The sequence below is a fragment of the Dioscorea cayenensis genome, chromosome 12, assembly GCF_009730915.1.
Source record: "Dioscorea cayenensis subsp. rotundata cultivar TDr96_F1 chromosome 12, TDr96_F1_v2_PseudoChromosome.rev07_lg8_w22 25.fasta, whole genome shotgun sequence".
Lineage (NCBI taxonomy): Eukaryota > Viridiplantae > Streptophyta > Magnoliopsida > Dioscoreales > Dioscoreaceae > Dioscorea > Dioscorea cayenensis.
This window is the reverse complement of record NC_052482.1, coordinates 19,678,992-19,698,144: the sequence shown is the minus strand read 5'-3', so window position 1 is coordinate 19,698,144 and position 19,153 is coordinate 19,678,992. Positions and strand designations below refer to the sequence as shown.

General features: G+C 36.6%; 3 protein-coding genes across 3 annotated transcripts; 2 read left to right on the top strand and 1 right to left on the bottom strand.

The window, feature by feature from the left end:
- Positions 1-3,770: 3,770 nt before the first annotated feature.
- Positions 3,771-9,077, top strand: LOC120273573 (ethylene-overproduction protein 1-like). The gene is given in 6 exon segments (XM_039280217.1): positions 3,771-4,644; positions 4,646-4,937; positions 4,939-6,038; positions 6,843-7,134; positions 7,228-7,537; positions 8,452-9,077. Coding segments are annotated over 6 exon segments (2,934 nt in total). The 5' UTR covers positions 3,771-3,952; the 3' UTR covers positions 8,700-9,077.
- A 777-nt stretch (positions 9,078-9,854) lies between these two features.
- LOC120273668 (importin subunit beta-1-like) lies at positions 9,855-13,784 on the top strand. The gene is given in 4 exon segments (XM_039280343.1): positions 9,855-10,072; positions 10,834-13,205; positions 13,208-13,263; positions 13,360-13,784. Coding segments are annotated over 3 exon segments (2,616 nt in total). The 5' UTR covers positions 9,855-10,072; positions 10,834-10,841; the 3' UTR covers positions 13,556-13,784.
- Positions 13,785-14,196: 412 nt separating this feature from the next.
- LOC120273107 (protein MALE DISCOVERER 2-like) lies at positions 14,197-17,772 on the bottom strand. Its single transcript, XM_039279758.1, is given in 10 exon segments — positions 14,197-15,014; positions 15,264-15,396; positions 15,494-15,547; positions 15,549-15,685; positions 15,767-16,206; positions 16,274-16,369; positions 16,448-16,591; positions 16,954-17,025; positions 17,408-17,543; positions 17,625-17,772. Coding segments are annotated over 10 exon segments (1,866 nt in total). The 5' UTR covers positions 17,674-17,772; the 3' UTR covers positions 14,197-14,409.
- Positions 17,773-19,153: the final 1,381 nt, after the last annotated feature.

The window sequence follows — 19,153 nt, the reverse complement described above, 5'->3', positions numbered from 1 at the left end:
GCATTGGGAGATCTCTTTCATGACTTGGAATGAAAATGATGCTTAAATATCATGACAAATTTCAAGTGTTACTATCAACTGTATCATGGATTGTAAGTAATATAAGAAGATAATGAATTTCAGATAAATATAAATATTTATATTTATGATGACAAGAAATATGATCTTTCTTTGAGGTTTCAAAACAATTTGGCTTGACCTGCTTGGAATGAAGCAAACACTGCATGTGCACTGTTTTTCATTGATTGGTACCATTTGAGGATATGTCACAAATGTTCAAAGAAGTTTATGACAGTCTCTGGGTTTTTGTTATTTCACCATGTGACACATTTTTGGTGAAAAAATAAATCATATTATTAAAAATAGAAAGAGAAGAGAAATAACATATGACCCCAAACTCATATTGAGAAAATTAATAGCTTCTTTACCTATTAATTAGTATTGAGTTTTTTACGTAAAATATTTATTTTAGAGAGGACCTGAAAATCAAATCCTAAAGATCACAAAATGAGAGCATAAATGTTTGTTGAACTTGTTCTCCGCTTGTGCATATCCCTAACAATCACTCATATATAATATTTTGTCTAAAAAATAAAAAAAAATAGAAGCCTTGGTGTCAATTATTAAATAAGGTTTTTAACTTTGACTCTTCATTAATATCCCTAAAGACCAAAACGTTAATATTGTACTTGACCAAAGCGTTTAATCTTCAATAAAATCTTAGTAACACCTATAGTATATTCTCAATAAAACCTTAGTGTCACCTGGTATGAATAATTTAATTTTGTCAATTATTTTTAAATATAGACAAACCATATCAGTAATCTTGTATAATATGAAGTTAATAGCTCAACACACTTATACTCTCATTCTACCTGAACTGGAGTTTAAATCTAATTTTTTAACCGAGCACAAACATCTTAATTATATAAAAAATCCAATACTAATGAACCAAAAGATCATAAGCACGCTGCCACACTTATCTCCTGAGCTTCATCCACCACAACCTTTCCCTTCTTCTGATCTTACCTCACTATATATCGTGGGATTTTGAAACATTTTGTTGTATTGTGTATCTAAACATGGCTTTTAATATTTTTTTTTTTTTTGGGCTTTAAAATTTAGTTTGTAATTATATTTTATTTTTAGATAAAGTTGTCATTTAATTTATATATTTTTTCAAACAAAAAAAATTTGAATATGTAGAAGACATGCTTGGTCAAAGATAATCAAAGATAAATTATTGGTCTTTGGCGTCCTTGTCATTCCTTACTCTAGTACCAAGCTAAAGTTGAACTTTGGTGAACCTCCATCAACAAAACAGTGGAAGTTAGATTTCAAAAATAAATTTATGATGACTTCAATATTTGTTATGAAAAAATTTTATATTTCATTCAAATCAAATATCCCAAAGAAACAAGGAAGACAAAAGCTAGCCTTATAGATTCAAAGGAACCATGAAGTCAAGGCAAATAATTATACTAGAGAAAATATCCCAAAACATGAGATACAAAGGCAATGGAGGAGATGTCAAGTGATACTTGATCCAACTCCCTCTCTTTAGGTTGTTATTGATAGGTATATGTGAATCAACTAAACTATTATTTAATTTTTCAAAATTTTATTTCTTTTACAAAAGCATATTAATTATATTTATGACAACATGATGTTTTGACCAAACAAAATGATTAAACACCCAACACAATTAGCTCTATTTTACCATTAAAAAAACTCTTGCCTCTCCCTACATTCCCGTAGAGTTAAAGACATGTTTGGTTAAAAAAAAATTCATATTAATAAACAAAAGATGTATAGAAATATCCAAAAAATAATCATCAAGAGATCGGTCTTTGAGAGAAGTGGAAGATAATCAGTGTTTTAACCGGTATTAAAATTAAGTGTTATTATTTCAGTTATATCAGTAGTGAGTGAGCTCAAAAAACTAAGACTTTGTTTAATTATAAAAATAGAGTTTTTCAACTTGAATTTTTTTTTGTAACTGTAAAAAAATAACGCGGAATAAGAATAGTTTTATTTTCATAATCTATTAAATATAAAATAAAATAAAATATAAAAATGGTTGGAAGATGATGGCAGAGGCACCACCAGATCGGAAGTTTAGGCTTGGTTGGGGAAGCATTGTTTGGGGAACACAACCAACATGGGGCGTACTTATTTATGTACAGTAGTACGGTGAATATGGGACATAAGATCTCATGATTCAACCATCGGTCTCCACTTGTTTTCCCTTATCCATTCGACATCCCATGTGTTTCGACTTATTATTATTATTATTATTATTATTATTATTATTATTATTACTTTTTCCAATTTACTTTTTATACTCCCCTTCGTTCCCATCACAAATCTATATATATATATATTTTTAAATTTTCTAATATCAAGAAATATTTATTATTTTTTTAAAATTACCTTTAACATTATTTTTAATTTTTTTTGAATTTAATATGAAAAAATATATAAATATGAGAGAAAAATGTAAAAAAATAAATTATGGATAATTTTGAAAAGCTAAATAATTTTTTTATAAAATTTTGTAAAATAACTGAATTTTTTGATATGTGAGATTCGATTAACCATGGCAGATAAAAATGAACGGGAGGAATATTTAAGCTTAAAATCTAATAAAATATTTATAATATGACACTTTTATATTTATTAAAGTTATTTATTTTTATTAATGAGGGTATTTTTTTTTTTACAAATAGAAGCAGTTATGGCTTACGGATCTTTTAAAAATTTTGCATTATATTTTTGAAGGGTAAAACTAGTATATTTCCCACATGAATCCCACACGGGAGGGTCATAAACAGATAAATAGTATTAGAGGCGAGTGTATAGTATATAAACACTACATAAATAATTCTATCGGGAAAACTCAAATTTTTGCGTTTTATTTTTTTAATTTTGTGTCATACCATTTGACTAACCATAGTTGACAGAGAGTTCTTTTTTAAATAATAAAAAAAAATAAAATTAATATATAAAAATCTTTAAAGGTGCAAATAATTTTTTAAAAAAAATCAATCTGATTATTAATATGACACAAAGAAAATATTATTATTTTTATAAACTTTTTAATATATATTTAAGAAAAAAATAGTAAAAAAGCTAATAGTATATAGTTGGTGCCACGACATGCCAATGTTATTATTTTTACTAAAAAAAAATAAATAAATAAACTTATTTTAAATATAATAAAAAAGAATTGTTAAAATTTGTCATTTGTGTTTGTGTGGTCTGGTTGTCATCTGGGGTCCAGACATTATACATCCCAACAATCTCATTTACATTAAAATAAATCATTTATTTTTTTAAATTTTTTTAAAAAGTCTTGAATTAGTTCCAAATTTCCGGGAAATTATTGATTTTTAATTTTTTATTAAAAATTATATATAAATATATAAATATATATTATTAGTTAACAGTCAACTCTATATATGGATCATCACCCTCCCGCGTTTCCCGCATCAACGACGCATCATCATTGCACTAATCTCTCCTGCCTTCGTTTCCCTCCGACCACGTTTCCCTCTTCCCCGTTTCCCTCCCGTTTCCCAATAAAACTCTCAGGCCCCGCCTTCAACTCCCCTCCTCCCACAATCACAAACCTTTCCTCAAAGAAATTAAAATTATAAAAAAGATTATTAAAAAAAAAAATCATTTTTTAAAATAAGAAATCACTCTAATTTTTTTTTTCTTTTCCAGTCCAACAACCTCATCGTTGCCACCGTTTCCTCCATTTTTTTCCTTCAAATAAAAAAATTAAAAACCATCGTCTCTGAGCCTGCATCACCATCGCCACCCTCGAATTCTCTCATTCTTCGCCGGTGGTGCTTGCAGGCTTCCCCAATTCTCTACTATATTTTCAATCCATGAATTCCTAGATTCTTGTTTTCCAATTCTCTTGGATTTCGATCGAGAAGAAGAGATGCAGAACAATCTCTTCACAACGATCCGGAGCTTGAAGCTCGTCGATGGCTGCAAGTCTGCGGCCATCTTCACCATCCCTCCATCATCGTCATCCTCATCGGCGGCTTCATCATCGTCAACATCGGCAGCGTCGTCGTCGTCGTCCTCCTCTGAACCCTCTGGTAAACCTCACCTCCTCCCTCTTCTTCGCTCCAAATCCATCCAACCTCCTCCTCTCTCTCACCACAACCAATCTCCGTCGAAGCCCCCTATTGTGCTCCCCTATGGCCTCCCGTCCAGCGACCTCATTGACCCCCCTGTCGACCCTTTCCTCCGCACCACTGACCCCATCCCCTCTCTCTCCTCCTTGTACCGTCGTCTCTCTCGATCCCCCTCCCTTCGCCCATCCGAGCTTTGCGATCTCTATTTGGAGCACTTCTCGTTGCTACGTTCGCTTGCCGACCCCAAGCTTCTTCGCCGGAGCCTTCGCAATGCGCGGCTCCACGCTTCGGACCCTCATCAAAAGCTCGTCTTTTCCGCTTGGCTCCGCTTTGAGCGCCGCGACGATGAGCTTCACCATCCTCCGCCGCTCCTCCCCTGCCTCCCTTCCGCACCTCCCCTTGAATGCCCTCGTTCCGCTCTCTCTTCACTCCCCGATTCCCCCTCCTCTCTCTGCCCCTGCCACCGCGATCCACCCCTGGACTCGCATCGTTTCATCAGCGGAGCTTGATATTCATGATGATGATGATGATGATGGCGATGGAGATGTAGAAGTAGTTCAGGAGGATGGTGATGAAGCGGACGTCTTTATCTGCATCGGAGACGACGAGGTTGGGTGCTCACGCCACCGTATAGCCGCGCTGTCCCGGCCTCTCTGGGCGCTCCTTTACAGCGAGTTCGCGGAGTCACGGCGCACGCACATCAACTTCGGCCAGAACCATATCTCTCCTAATGGCATGAAGGCTGTGGAGACCTTCAGCAGGAGAAACAAACTCGAAGATGATGTCCCCCATTGATGTTGTTCTTGAGATACTCTCCTTCGCCAACAAGTTCTGCTGCGATGGATTGAAATCCGCTTGCGATGAGCGCCTCGCGTCTCTGGTGCTCACAATTGACGATGCATTGCAGCTAATCGATTTTGGCCTTGAAGAGACTGCGTATCTGCTTGTTGCCGCGTGCTTGCAGGTGTTCTTGAGGGGGTTACCCAAGTCTCTCCAGGACCCAGAGATTATGCGCTTGTTGTGCTCGCTGGAAGGGAAGGAGAGGCTATTGCAGGCAGGCCATGCTTCCTTTGCATTGTATTACTTCTTGAGTCAGGTGGCAATGGAGGAGGAGATGCGGTCAAATACCACAGTGATGTTGTTCGAGAGGCTCAATGAGTGCGCAGCGCCAGGGTGGCAGAAGCAGCTAGCATTGCATCAATTGGGATGCGTTATGCTTGAGAGACAGGAATACAAGGATGCTCAAAAGTTGTTTGAAGAAGCTGTGGCTGAGGGGCATGCATACTCTCAGATTGGTGTTGCCAGGGCTAAGTACAAGAGGGGGCACAAATATGCAGCTTATAAGCAGATTAATGGTCTCTTCTCAGAGCACAATCCCACTGGATGGATGTATCAGGAGAGATCGTTGTATGGCATTGGGAAGGAGAAGATGGCAGACTTGAAAATTGCTACAGAGCTTGATCCCACACTATCTTATCCATACAAGTACAGAGCAATCACTTTAATGGAGGATAATAAGATTAGTGCTGCCATTGCAGAGATTAATAAGATTATTAGGTTCAAGGTGTCCACAGATTGTCTTGAGCTACGAGCATGGTTCTTTCTTGCTATTGAGGATTATGAAGGTGCATTGCAGGATATAAGGGCACTAATGACTCTGGATCCGAATTATATGATGTTTCATGGAAAATTGCATGGTGAACAGATGATTGAGATTCTTAAACAGCGTGTGCATCAGTTGGATATGGCAGATTGTTGGATGCAACTTTATGATAGGTGGTCAGCTGTTGATGATATTGGTTCACTTGCAGTGGTGCACCAGATGTTATCAAAGGAGCCTGCAAATAGCAGCCTGCGATTTCGGCAATCTCTTCTTTTATTGAGGTATAAATTCGATCCTTGAAACTATCCTGGCGGAAAAACTTATAAAACATTTTCTTCTTTAGTTACATTTGGTCTTCTCAGTTTTATAGTGGGTGTTTAAATGGCTGCTTAGAATGACTATATAGATGCTTTTGTACCATGCATGGCAATACACCATTTCTTTGATATTTTTAGTGTCCTGTTTTATGAAAGAATATAGCTGATAATAATTGTTGGATTCAATATGGATATAGGGTGTTTACAATTGTTTAAGAATAGGTACCTCAATTAATGTTTGCAATGGAGGGGAGAATAGGGCATCACTTCATTAGATTGTTCTATGTCATTGATGTGGCGGTGTGTAAGTCTTTGCCTGATATGTGGGTGGGGAATAATTACTTTTCTTTTTAATTGGGTAAAATTTATTTGGGTATGGCAGAATATGAAGTAAACAGGAACAGCCTTAATATGGAGTAAACAGGAATAGTCTTAATAAAACATGTTTACAGAGTCAAGCCTTTCCAATTATATTATAGCAGGATTTAGTTCATATTGACCTTAGTTATACAAGGACATAGAGCTTAGAGGCTTAAATGTTCAGGACATTATTCCCCTTAATTCACAAGGGTTGTGTTGTTTCTTCCTCTGGAAACCCCATAACCTCCAAGCAGCAATCTTACTCGTGCACAAACCTCCCGCCTTCCATAATTATCTGACAAATGATAGGCAAAAATCTAGTTTTTCCTGAAATTCTGGTTCTGAATTATGATTCTTATCAATTGGTCATCTAATTTTAGCTAAATCATTTTTTATGTCTATGGTTAGATTAAATTGCCAAAAGGCCGCAATGCATAGTCTGCGCATGGCTCGAAATAATTCTTCACAAGAACATGAAAGGCTTGTGTATGAAGGGTGGATTTTATATGATACTGGTCATCGTGAAGAAGCCTTAGCCAAAGCAGAGGAGTCTATTGCTATTCAGAGGTCATTTGAGGCATTCTTTCTTAAAGCATATGCACTGGCTGATTCAAGTCTGGATCAGTCATTATCATCTTATGTTATACAACTGCTCGAACAGGCTAATAGCTGTGCTTCAGACAATCTTCGGAAGGGACAAGTGAGTAAAATAACCGCAACATATATTGAATTTATTCGTTTTGTTTTTGCTTCTCATCTTTGTGGTTTGTTTCCTGTAATAACATCTTCACAGGCACATAATAATATGGGAAGCGTTTATGTGGACTGTGATTTGCTGGATGCAGCAGCAGAATGCTACCAGAAGGCTCTTGGCATAAAACATACTCGTGCACATCAGGGTCTTGCACGTGTTTATTACCTTAAAAATCAGAAAAAGGCTGCTTATGATGAGATGACAAAGCTCATTGAGAAAGCCAAAAACAATGCTTCAGCATATGAGAAACGTTCAGAATATTGCGAGAGAGAAATGGCGAAAAATGATCTCTATATGGCAACAAAGATAGATCCACTGCGGACATATCCTTACAGATACAGGGCGGCAGGTCAATTTTATTATCTGAATTAGACATTAAATAGATTATAATCTTGTTATTAGCATTGTTGTTTCACATCACGGTGGTGCTATACAGTTCATATTTTACATTGAACCTGCATTTTCTTTCAAGTTTTGCATGTCTAGGTTCCTTCTAAATCATCTTTTTAGATATAATTGCACTTATCCTACTGGTTGAGATAGTTTTCAAAACATATCATAGCAATGTTGTGCATGAGTGCATCTCATATCTTGTGGGTCCATGATCATTGTGACCATTGAGCCTATCTCTTTTCTTGCTTCATCTTGCTTTAAGAAGTTGTTCCATGTGGCAATCCTTGTGTGTGGGTGTTTCTTGCATAATTCAATCTGTTAACGTTCATGCATATATCTTGGCAAGGTGGGATAATGCCATCACAATATCTGCTTTCCCAGCTATAATAAAATGTCCTTTTACTCTCTATTATATGAAAGACCATTAAAATGCGTGCAGTGTATTTTCATTAGCGTCAGGAAGGAATATTAGTGTCGTCAGGATTTTGTCCTGCAGTGTGTGACATTTTCATCTCTGATCCTGAAGCACTGTCATCCATATGTCAGCATTGTAAGAGGATCCTGTGTGATAGGCCTGAGAAGGACAAAACTTTGGAGATATAAATATTAGGAGAAAAATAATTGTGGAAGAAGTTTAGTGGGTCATATTCTTTAACCCTGCTAATATTAGTGAATGTAAGCATTGGATTCCTGCTTTAGAATTGATTAGTTAATTCAAGGATGAGCAATGAAAACTTGCCACTGAACACAAGCATTGGATTCATTCCTTCTTGTGAATGAGCACTTCTGTTGTTTGCTTTGCATATTCTTTTATTTTTAATGCTTGCTTCCAAATTCAAGTCATTGATTGCTCAAAGTTTGGCCTTTCAGTTATGATGGATGACCATAAAGAGGAAGAAGCAATAGCAGAGCTAACAAAAGCAATATCTTTCAAACCAGACCTCCAGCTCCTTCACCTTCGAGCTGCATTCTTCGACTCAATGGGGAACACATTAGCCACATTGCGAGACTGTGAGGCAGCCCTTTGCCTTGATCCCAACCACAGTGACACAATTGATCTCTATAACCGAGCTCAAGAAAAAGCTAACTCACCCTCCAAAGCTCCAAGTAAAGCATGAGCAGACTAATAAGTACATAATGTTGAAAAATTCCCCATACTTCTTGGTTCCAGAAATGTGGTTTTCCTGACAAACCTAGAGCAAAAACCATAGCACATGACAGAAACTAAGAAGCACTGGCAATGAGAAGCAGCATGCAAGCATGTGTATATATATATATATTTATACATATAATATGAACAGTGAAGGCCATCATCAAAGTGCACCTGTGTATATGAGATTTTGCATGACTCCAATGTGGCAGCTGAACTGAACTGAACTGAAGAACTCTTTATGTGATTCATCCTTGTATTCTTTGTATTATTGTTTTTTGGAACATAAATGTTCGAAAATTTTCCACAGATATAATGAGAGGACACTATCTTTTTCTCTCCTTTATTTCCTTTTTTTTTTCTTGTGATGCGTGTTCTTGATTAATCCAAATTCATGGGTGGTCTTCGATATGAATGAATACCAACTGCCGGATTTTTACATTATATTTAATGTTTAGGTTGAATTGAATGAATCCAATGCAACCTAAACTTGATGAGCGGTCCCTCTACTTCATGAGTGCAGGCAAGATGAACCAAGATACTACTCTAGAGTAGGTTATTCCATGTTTCAGATTAGGTAAATTTCTGTCGGGTGACAATGGATTTCATCAGTTTTTCTTTTTTTCTTTTTTTCTTTTCATGTATGTTTGTTTTTTCCCTAAAAGTGATTCATCTTTTATGGGAGCCTCTATGTTAGATCAGTGATATTATCTTTTATTTTTTTTCAATTTCTGTTCTTCGTTTGACTCATTTTTATCTTTAACAAAATAGTGATTTATCCACTTTTATCAAATATATATATATATATATATATCCAATATAAGAAATCTGAACTTAAATAATAAGGATTTCATATTGTGTGAAACATTAAAAACCAAGATTTTTCCTATTTTTATTTTTATTTTGAATTGAATCTATTTTATCTGATTGTACTATCTTCCATTTAAAACAAAAATACAAACACTCAAGTCTTAAAAGATAAAACTGTCATTCTGATGAGCCTTATTAACTTTTGGGGCCCATGAATGATCCATTACAACAGTGAAGCACGTGATTTTCACGTGCGAGGAGGAAAGGAGGAAGCAATTCAAAAGTTAGGGTTTTTGTAGACCGCTCCCATCGGCATCCTCCTCCCGCTTCCCAGAAATATTCGAAATATAAACCCTTGAATAACTGAAGCCCATTGTTCGTCTCTCCCAATCCGCAGACTCCCAAGCCCTTTCTCTCTCTCTCTCGATCGAGATCGCGACGCGCCTCGCCGACCGGAACCCTAGGTCGTCTCTCGCCTTTGATTTGTAGCCGGAGAGGAACCGCAGCGTCGACGCTCTGTCGCCGCCCGAGGTGACTTTTCTCTGCTCTAGGGTTTGAGTCCTTCTTTTGTATGTTTTCGATTTCTTCTTTTCCGTCTTTATTTCTTCGTATTATGACTTTTTTTTTGTGATTTGGTTGGTGTTGAAACAAGGTTATTGATTTTTCTTCTGTGTATTCCGTACATCGGTGAATTTTTAGGGTTTTTTTTTTCCCGATTATATTGGATGATGTTTGAGTTTTCATAGGGGTTTTGGTTCGTGGTTTCATTTTACTGTACTTTTGTGTTTCTATGCTGCTGGATTTTTCTCTTGAGCATTTAGGGTTTTGGATTTGTGTGGTTTTGCTCTGATTGGTGAATCTCTTCTGTGATTTGTTACATTGTGATTGAATTTTTTTCTTTCTGTATGGATTTATTTACAAGTTTGAAATTTTTAATATGGTTAGAGTTATCAATAAGATTCCAGTTGGTCACAGCATGGCAATTTTTATGTTTGGCCATTATAGAATTCTTAATCATCATTATGCTTTATTTATTTGATGCGCTAATCAAATTCTTTTGTTGTGATTCTGATGAATTGTCCTGATGTTTCATGTTTGAATTTTGCGATTTAACTTGCAAACAATTAGTTAGAATCAAAAGGCCTTCTGTTTTTTTAATCCTCTATAATAGTTTATATGTTTATCAACTTATGGATTACTAAATGCAAATAGACTATATGCATGGGATGTTATTTGTAACTTGGTTTATCTTTGGTTTTAAGTTTGTGAAGTTAGATTTTTGTATTTTGTAGTTTGAGCAATGGCGATGGAGATCACTCAGGTCCTATTATCTGCCCAATCTCCTGATGGAAAGATTCGAAGTGCTGCAGAGGAGGCACTTAAGCAACTACAGGAACAAAATCTTCCCTTATTCCTACTCTCCTTGTCTGCTGAGTTATCAAATGACCAAAAGCCCCCTGAATCTCGAAGGCTTGCTGGTATTGTCCTCAAGAATTCCTTGGATGCCAAGGAGTCTGCTAGGAAGGAAGAGCTGACCCAACGATGGGTCCATATTGATCCTTCAGTAAAAGCCCAGATCAAAGAATCACTTTTGAAAACCCTTGGATCATCTGTGGGTGAGGCAAGGCATACCTCATCACAAGTCATAGCAAAGATAGCATCAATTGAGATCCCCCGGCGGGAATGGCTGGAAGTGATTTCACTGTTGCTGTCCAACATGTCTCAACAAGGGCCTCCTGCCTTGCAGCAAGCAACTCTAGAGACACTTGGGTATGTCTGTGAGGAAATATCTCCTCAGGACTTGGAACAGGACCAGGTCAATGCTATTCTCACTGCTGTGGCACATGGTATGACCCAGGCAAATCAGAACTCAGAAGTTCGCCTTGCTGCTGTTAGAGCTCTGTACAATGCTCTTGATTTTGCACAGACTAATTTCGAGAATGAAATGGAGAGGACTTTTATCATGAAGGTTGTCTGTGAGACTGCTGTGTCAAATGAGCTGGAGATCAGGAAGGCAGCTTTTGAATGCCTGGTTTCGATTTCTTCAATGTACTATGAAATCTTGGAGCCTTACATGGAAGCTCTTTTCACCTTGACAGCAAATGCTGTGAAGGGAGATGAGGAACCTGTTGCGCTTCAAGCTATTGAGTTCTGGAGCTCAATTTGTGATGAAGAAATTCAAATCCAAGAAGAGTATGAAGAAGCTGGGACTGCAAGTTCAGGATCTCCACACTCTCATTTTGTAGAAAAGGCGCTTCTTATGTTAGTTCCTATGTTGCTTGAGACCTTGTTGAAGCAAGAGGAGGATCAGGATCAAGATGATGAAACGTGGAATTTGTCCATGGCTGGCGGGACTTGCCTTGGTCTTGTTGCAAAGACCGTTGGAGATGCAATTGTGCCCCTTGTGATGCCTTTTGTGCAGGAAAACATCATGAAGGAAGACTGGCATTGCCGTGAGGCTGCAACTTTTGCATTTGGCTCTATTCTAGAAGGACCTTCTGTTGAAAAGCTTGCACCATTGGTCCAAGGTGGTTTAGAGTTCTTATTGAATGCGATGAAAGATCAGAATAGCCATGTGAAGGATACTACAGCCTGGACTTTAGGTAGGATATTTGAGGTTCTGCATTCTCCGGCAACTGCACAATCAGTGATTACTGCTACTACTCTCCCTCGCATCATGTCTGTTCTGCTGGAAAGTATCAAAGATGCTCCTAATGTTGCTATGAAAGTCTGTGGTGCCATTTATTTTCTTGCTCACGGTTATGAAGATGCTGAACCAGACTCATCCATTCTTACTCCTTACCTCGGTGAAGTTATCAAAGCACTTCTACTATCAGCTGATCGGTCAGATACCGGCAATTCTAGGCTTAGGGCTTCAGCCTATGAGACCCTGAATGAGATTGTTAGATGCAGCAGGTTACCTGAGACTTCAAATATCTTGTGTCAGCTGCTACAAGAGATCATGAAAAGATTAGGACAAACTATGGAACTTCAAGTCTTTTCATCGGATGATAGGGAGAAACAAGGAGAGCTGCAAGCCCTGCTTTGTGGTGTTCTTCAAGTATTAGTTCAGAAGCTGAGTTCATGTGATGAGACGAGATTCATAATTCAACAAGCTGCTGATGGGATGATGGTCTTATTTCTTAAAGTTTTTGCTTGTCGCAGTTCTACAGTTCATGAAGAAGCAATGCTTGCCATTGGAGCTCTTGCTTATGCTACAGGTCCCGAGTTTGCCAAGTACATGCCAGAATTCTACAAGTATTTAGACATGGGATTGCAGAACTTTGAGGAGTACCAGGTCTGCTCTATCTCTGTTGGCGTGGTTGGAGACATCTGCCGTGCCTTGGATGATAAAATCCTTCCTTTCTGTGATGCTATCATGACTCATCTTCTCAAGGACCTCTCGAATTCAATGCTTCATCGGTCTGTCAAACCTCCTATTTTCTCATGCTTCGGAGACATTGCCCTTGCCATTGGAGAGCATTTTGAGAAGTATCTATCTTATGCTATGCCAATGCTGCAAGGTGCCTCAGAGCTCTGCTCTCGATTGGAGACTGCTGATGAAGATATGATAGAGTATGGAAATCAACTGAGACATGGCATATTCGAGGCCTACTCAGGTATACTTCAAGGGTTCAAAAGTTCAAAGGCAGAACTCATGATGCCCCCACTGGAGGTCATCTTCTGCAGTTCATAGAGGCTGTTTTCAGGGACAAGAACAGGTATATTTGGTTGATTCACATAAAACTAGGTTAATTAACCACATTTTAACTGATTATTTTCCTTGTTTCCTGTGGATCTTTTCCTATGTATTTTAGGGACGAAGGAGTCACAAAAGCTGCAGTTGCTGTGATGGGGGACCTTGCAGACACACTTGGTCCAAACACCAAGCTTTTGTTCAAGGACTGCACTTTCCACATTGATTTCTTGGGGGAGTGTTTCCAATCAGATAATGACCAGTTGAAGGAAACTGCAACTTGGACACAGGGAATGCTTGGACGGGTGGTTTCATGAACAATTGAATGAATGAATGCGCATTTTCTTCACCATATGGATTTGTTTGCAGTAATTTGTGGCAATGTTTACCCTGTTCTTATAGGTCTTTTGTTGTGTATTATAGGGATATGAAGCATCTTTGATATCCCTCTTATGTTGTCCTGTCTTTTTAGGAAAACAGTTAACCAATTTGTGTCTTGAACTCTACTAGCTAATGAATCCACTAAGTTTGTGGTTCTTTTGGTTCTGCTCGGTTGCATATTATTTGTATAATAGTATAAGCTTATGTTATATCTGGATCACAACTCTTTGAAAAAAAAAAAGTATAATTGCTGTACACGTCTTGTAATTATATATTTTCTGTCTTTTTAATTATTATAATATTTTTAGGTATAATTAAATCTTCATATTTGGTCAAATTGGGTCATTCTAGTTCGCGGCAATATATTTAGATACAATTTAGTCATTGTAATATTTTTTAGCAGAACACTTGGTCATCTACGCCGTGGATTAGAACGTCTGAACTCGATTAAATATGAGAACTTAATTATATCTAAAAATATTGCAATAATTAAAAGAGCAAAAAATAAACCATTGCAAGAACATGTACGGAAATTTTAAAAATTTTCAAATCACAATCACTCGAGAATACACACATACACTACAAGCTTATGTTATTTCTGAGACCAACCAGAAAGTTTGGAACTCTGATTTTGTATACAATATGAACATCCAAAAAACAAAAGGATGTTTGCTTAAGTCGCCTATGCATTTTTGACAGCTAAGTTCACTGTGAAGAAAGAAGCCATTTGCTGCAACTCAAGATTTCAAACAGCCCAAAGGAAACAACAATTTTCAGCTTCATTTTGTGTCTAATTAGCTTCTGTGGAAAGGATCTCAAGTTCAGCCCACCACAAAGGAGACAGTCTAGGAGCTGCAGCCTCCGGAGAGATCAATGTAATTCTTCGCAAACTGTCAGTGACCTCTGTCATTGTCGGTCGTTTCCTCGGGTCACGACTGGTACATGAATTCAAAAGCTCACTCAACGGACCGAGATCTCTCTCCTTAAAAGATTTCAATGTTATATCAATCATGCCTTTTAGTGGTCTTCGGCCATTGAAGTAACACGAAGCCCAGCGTACAAGGAGGCCATCGTCTTCTGAAAAAGGCCGTCTTCCTGATAAGATCTCCAACAATAGTATTCCAAATTTGTACACTATGATCTTCGAGTCTGGTGATGGTGCAGCAACCAAGGGATCATCTGAGCCTTCCTTGATAGAACTGTCTTCTTTTCCATGATACTGGAATTCAATGTCTGATACTTTTGCAGCGTAATCTTCAGTTAAATAAATAGAGGATGAGTTCAGATTTCTAACTACAATTGGAGGATCCAGCTGTAGCATGTGTTCTAGACAATATGCAATTCCCATTGCTATTCTTAGACGTGATGACCAGTCCAAATGTTCTGCTTCTTTAACTGCAATAAACAAAGCAAGTTATAATAATATTAATAATATGTAGACTAAAACATCATGGCATACTTTTTATGTACATATATTGCAGAAGTCATTGAACAATTATGGAGCCTTAGACTGTGACAAATGCGTAAAAGAACAAACTGCAAATCTTGAATACCAAGCCCAATTCAGCTCCTTCAATGATAACAAGGCAGGTAGAGATATACTTTCTTTTACAAGTTTCAATTTAAAATGAGATAGATACTCACTGTGGAGGTGCTCGAAAAGTGTCCCATTTGGAGCGTATTCAAAGACCATCATTCGGCTGAAAGGACTGTCTTCCGCACAAAATCCCAGAAGGTTCATGAAGTTCTTATGGTTCACTCTAGAAAATGCTGATATCTAAATCCAAATACCAATATTCAATTGTTAGAACTCAGTATGCCAAATGCATAAAAGAACTATCTGAATGATTGAATAGTAGGTGGATGATGTATACCTTGTTCCTGAATTGAAAATCAGCATCTTTAGACCAATCTTTTGTAGATGTAATAAACACTGGATGTCACAGCTATTTCAACCCCATTAGATAATGTTCCCTTGTAGAATGTGCAATCTGATAAAGATCCAATGACATTACTGAAATCTTCACAAGCAGTTTCCAGTTCTAATTGTCTGAGAGCAGGCACACCTACAATTAATTTTCATGGTGATGAGCAAGAGAAAGCAGAAGAGAAAAAAAGAAATGTAACCAATAAGAGAGAAAACTAACCATCTGTAACAAAAGCTTTCTGCAACTGTCCACTCAAGCCAGTAGACCAAGGTCTTACAGAGACCACCTTGTTGAACTGACAGCATAGTATATATACTAAAGTGAAGGCAAGGAGAAAGGAAACACCCCCTGCCACTGCAATGTAGATTACCCAAGATGAAGCATGCCTTGCTGCAGTAGCTGGTGGTTTTGATGGAGAATGTTTCTTGGGAGAGGAGGGTGGTGGCAAATCAGAGGGTTGTTTAGCATCAGTGTGAAACTGGTTCTCTTGAATCAATGGTAAAGGTGCCGGCACCGGAGATGGTGAAAGAGTAGGTGAAGGAGAGGGTGATGCAGGTGATGGTGAACTCGCATGTGAAAGTGAAGGAGATGGAGATGGTGATGGTGATCTATTTCTGCTATCGTCTTTGGCCTGCATGATCCTCCTTATTCCAATTCTTCTGTTAAACAGAAAGACACTAAGTAGAAGGCTTTTCCATAATTCATGAATGGTTCAAGATGTATTACCTCGTAATAGATCCCTTATTTGGCAAAAAGGTCTCTCGATCACCTTTAATTTCAGGCGTTGGTAAGCTTCCTAAAAACTTATTGTTTCCAAGTAATCTGCAATTGGTGAAATATGATGATAATGAATTGGAATTGTTTGAGTTGTGATACTGTAAAATACCATTGTCTACTCACATAGTTCCCAGAGGCATCATACTGCTTAAATCAGATGGAATCAGTCCGCTGAAATTATTGTGTCCTAAGTCCAGCACTTCCAGCTTCTGCAATTTGGAGATCTCTCTAGGGATGTCTCCATAAAAGGAGTTGTTGTGCAAGACGCTGCATTACAAAACAACAGATTAGAACATGAAACCTATTCTTCAAACAAACAATACCATGTTATACCAAACAATATCACATTTAATAAACGAATCTCTGATATCTGGCATAAAGGCCATAAAACTTGCATTTTGTGCTTCTTTGGTCTCAAATAACTGATAATTACCATTCAAAATTTAGCATTCAATCAAATGGCCATCAAAAGGAAGACCAAAAAAGTATCATACTGAGGATAAACAGTTATGACATTATTGAGTAATCAAACACCTGTCTTTCCTTCCTCAATTCTCGAGGAAAAATTTATATATAAATGTAAACTAAAACTACTTACAACACCAAGTTGACAGCTTGAATATACTCACAGAGACTTCAACATAACAAGCCTCCCAATTTCTGGTGCAAGTCTTCCTCTAAGGCAAAGATTTCCCAAATTCCTACAAGAAAAGGAAAACACAATTTAGCAAAATAACCCAAAATGTTTTCAGAGATTAATTCATTTCATAAAATAAAAAAAAAACAATTCATTTGCCATCCATCATTCCTAATTCCAAACTAATGAATTTCATGAGCATCTTTTGAGCAATCCACAGCAGTTCCACATAACAGCGAGGTAGCAAATAGAACAATCATTGATTGAAAATCAACAGAGAAATCACTGATCATGAAAATTCTCCAAACTTCAATTGAATCTACATCCATGATTCCTCCATCCATTCTAAACACTTCTCCACACGATTCCTTCAATCACTACATCCCAAACTTACTACCAATTAGAGTACCAAAAAGATTAGAAATATAAATCAGAGGATAACTCACAGATCCACGACTCTACCATTGGAGCAGCCAATCCCAAACCACGAGCACGGATCCCGGTCTCCACCATCCCCCCATCCCATCAAAGCACTGTACGGATCCAACTCCACTCTATCTCGAAACTCCATCAACGCAATCCCTACCAAATCCATCACAACCATCACCACCACCACCACCAAGAAAACGAAAAAGAAAAAGAGCAAGAATAGATTAAGCATACCATCATCGTTGATAGTGGAAGCGTAGAGATCCTCCAAACTATGGAGCATCAGCAAAGGCAATGAGGAGAAGGAGGAGGAGGACGGCCATGGAGGAAGGAAAGACTCAAGAGTGGAAGAGAGGTTTATGAATTAATGGTGCAAAGCTGGCTTTTTCCATTCCTTTCGGTGTCTCGCGCGAGGGGCAGGCGGGAGCTCTTTTGTTTTTTTTCTTTTCTTGGAATTTTAGTAATTCCCTTATAATTTGACTCACTAAATTATTTTTTTACATTTATACCCCTATGCATTTTTATATTATATATATATATACTCATAAATTTATTCTACATATAAGGAGATTTTTTAAAAACCTATATTAATAAAAATTAAAAATGAGAAAATTTTATTAAGGTTTTTATATATGCCCTCTGAAAATTGAATTTTGAACAAAATAATATTTTTATAATAAAACTCGTATTGTATAATTATTTTTTTACACTTTTTTTACTTATTTAATATAATCCTTAGGTTTAAATGCGTAAATTTATAATTATTAAGTTTCTATATATATTCTTCGACATATATCCACATATTTTTCGTCATTATCTGAAAAAGACGACAAACACGCATACAGCGTCTCTATGATGCATGAATGGGTTACGGTATTACCCATGAGTTAATTTTTTCAATAAATTGCAAGAAATTTATTTTTTTAGTGCCGCGTGGTTAATACATTTGACTCCTATGTATTGTGTGATTTATCCATATTATTAATATATATATATATATATCCTTTTAATTAGAAATATTTATTATAATGAATCATTCACTAGATTAAAAATTTTATTTATATATCTTTATTAAAATCATACTTAAAAGCATTAAATCATACTTGTTAATTAATCTATTTTATTCTAAGTGAAAACATATTCCTATATCTCAGTATATAAAAATAAATAAATAAATAAATAAAACCATCAATAATTCTATTAATTCATAACGTCTAAAAGATAATATTTGCACATATGTAGCGCAAATAAATATTTGTTTTTTGTAATTATCTATCTATACATGGAGATATATGTAATTTCCTTTTTGAATTTGTTTTTTAGATCCAACTAATCCGGGCCAATAAAGAGGCATTATTTTATGCAACTAAATAAGTCAAAAGAATTATAGATAATATTTGGGAACTCCAAAGAAACATTCCGTGTGATGAATGAAATATAAGAGTGGGTGTAAACAGCTGGTTTTTGGAACATCCATTATTCATTGGATGTATATTGTAGTTAGTTAGCCTTTCATTACTTGTTTTTACAATGGGGACACTTTGATAAAGTTCAAATTTGCGGATTCTATTATTTATTATTTATTAATTACTTTTTTAATATCCATATGTGAATATATTATTATTAATAAAATTGTACTAAGCCCGGAAATTTTTAATTTTATTAATTGAGCCATGTGCTTATGCATTTCATTGTGATGCACATTATTGTCTGTTTAATTTTACATGTGATTCTATGGTGCAAATATACCAATAAAATGCAAG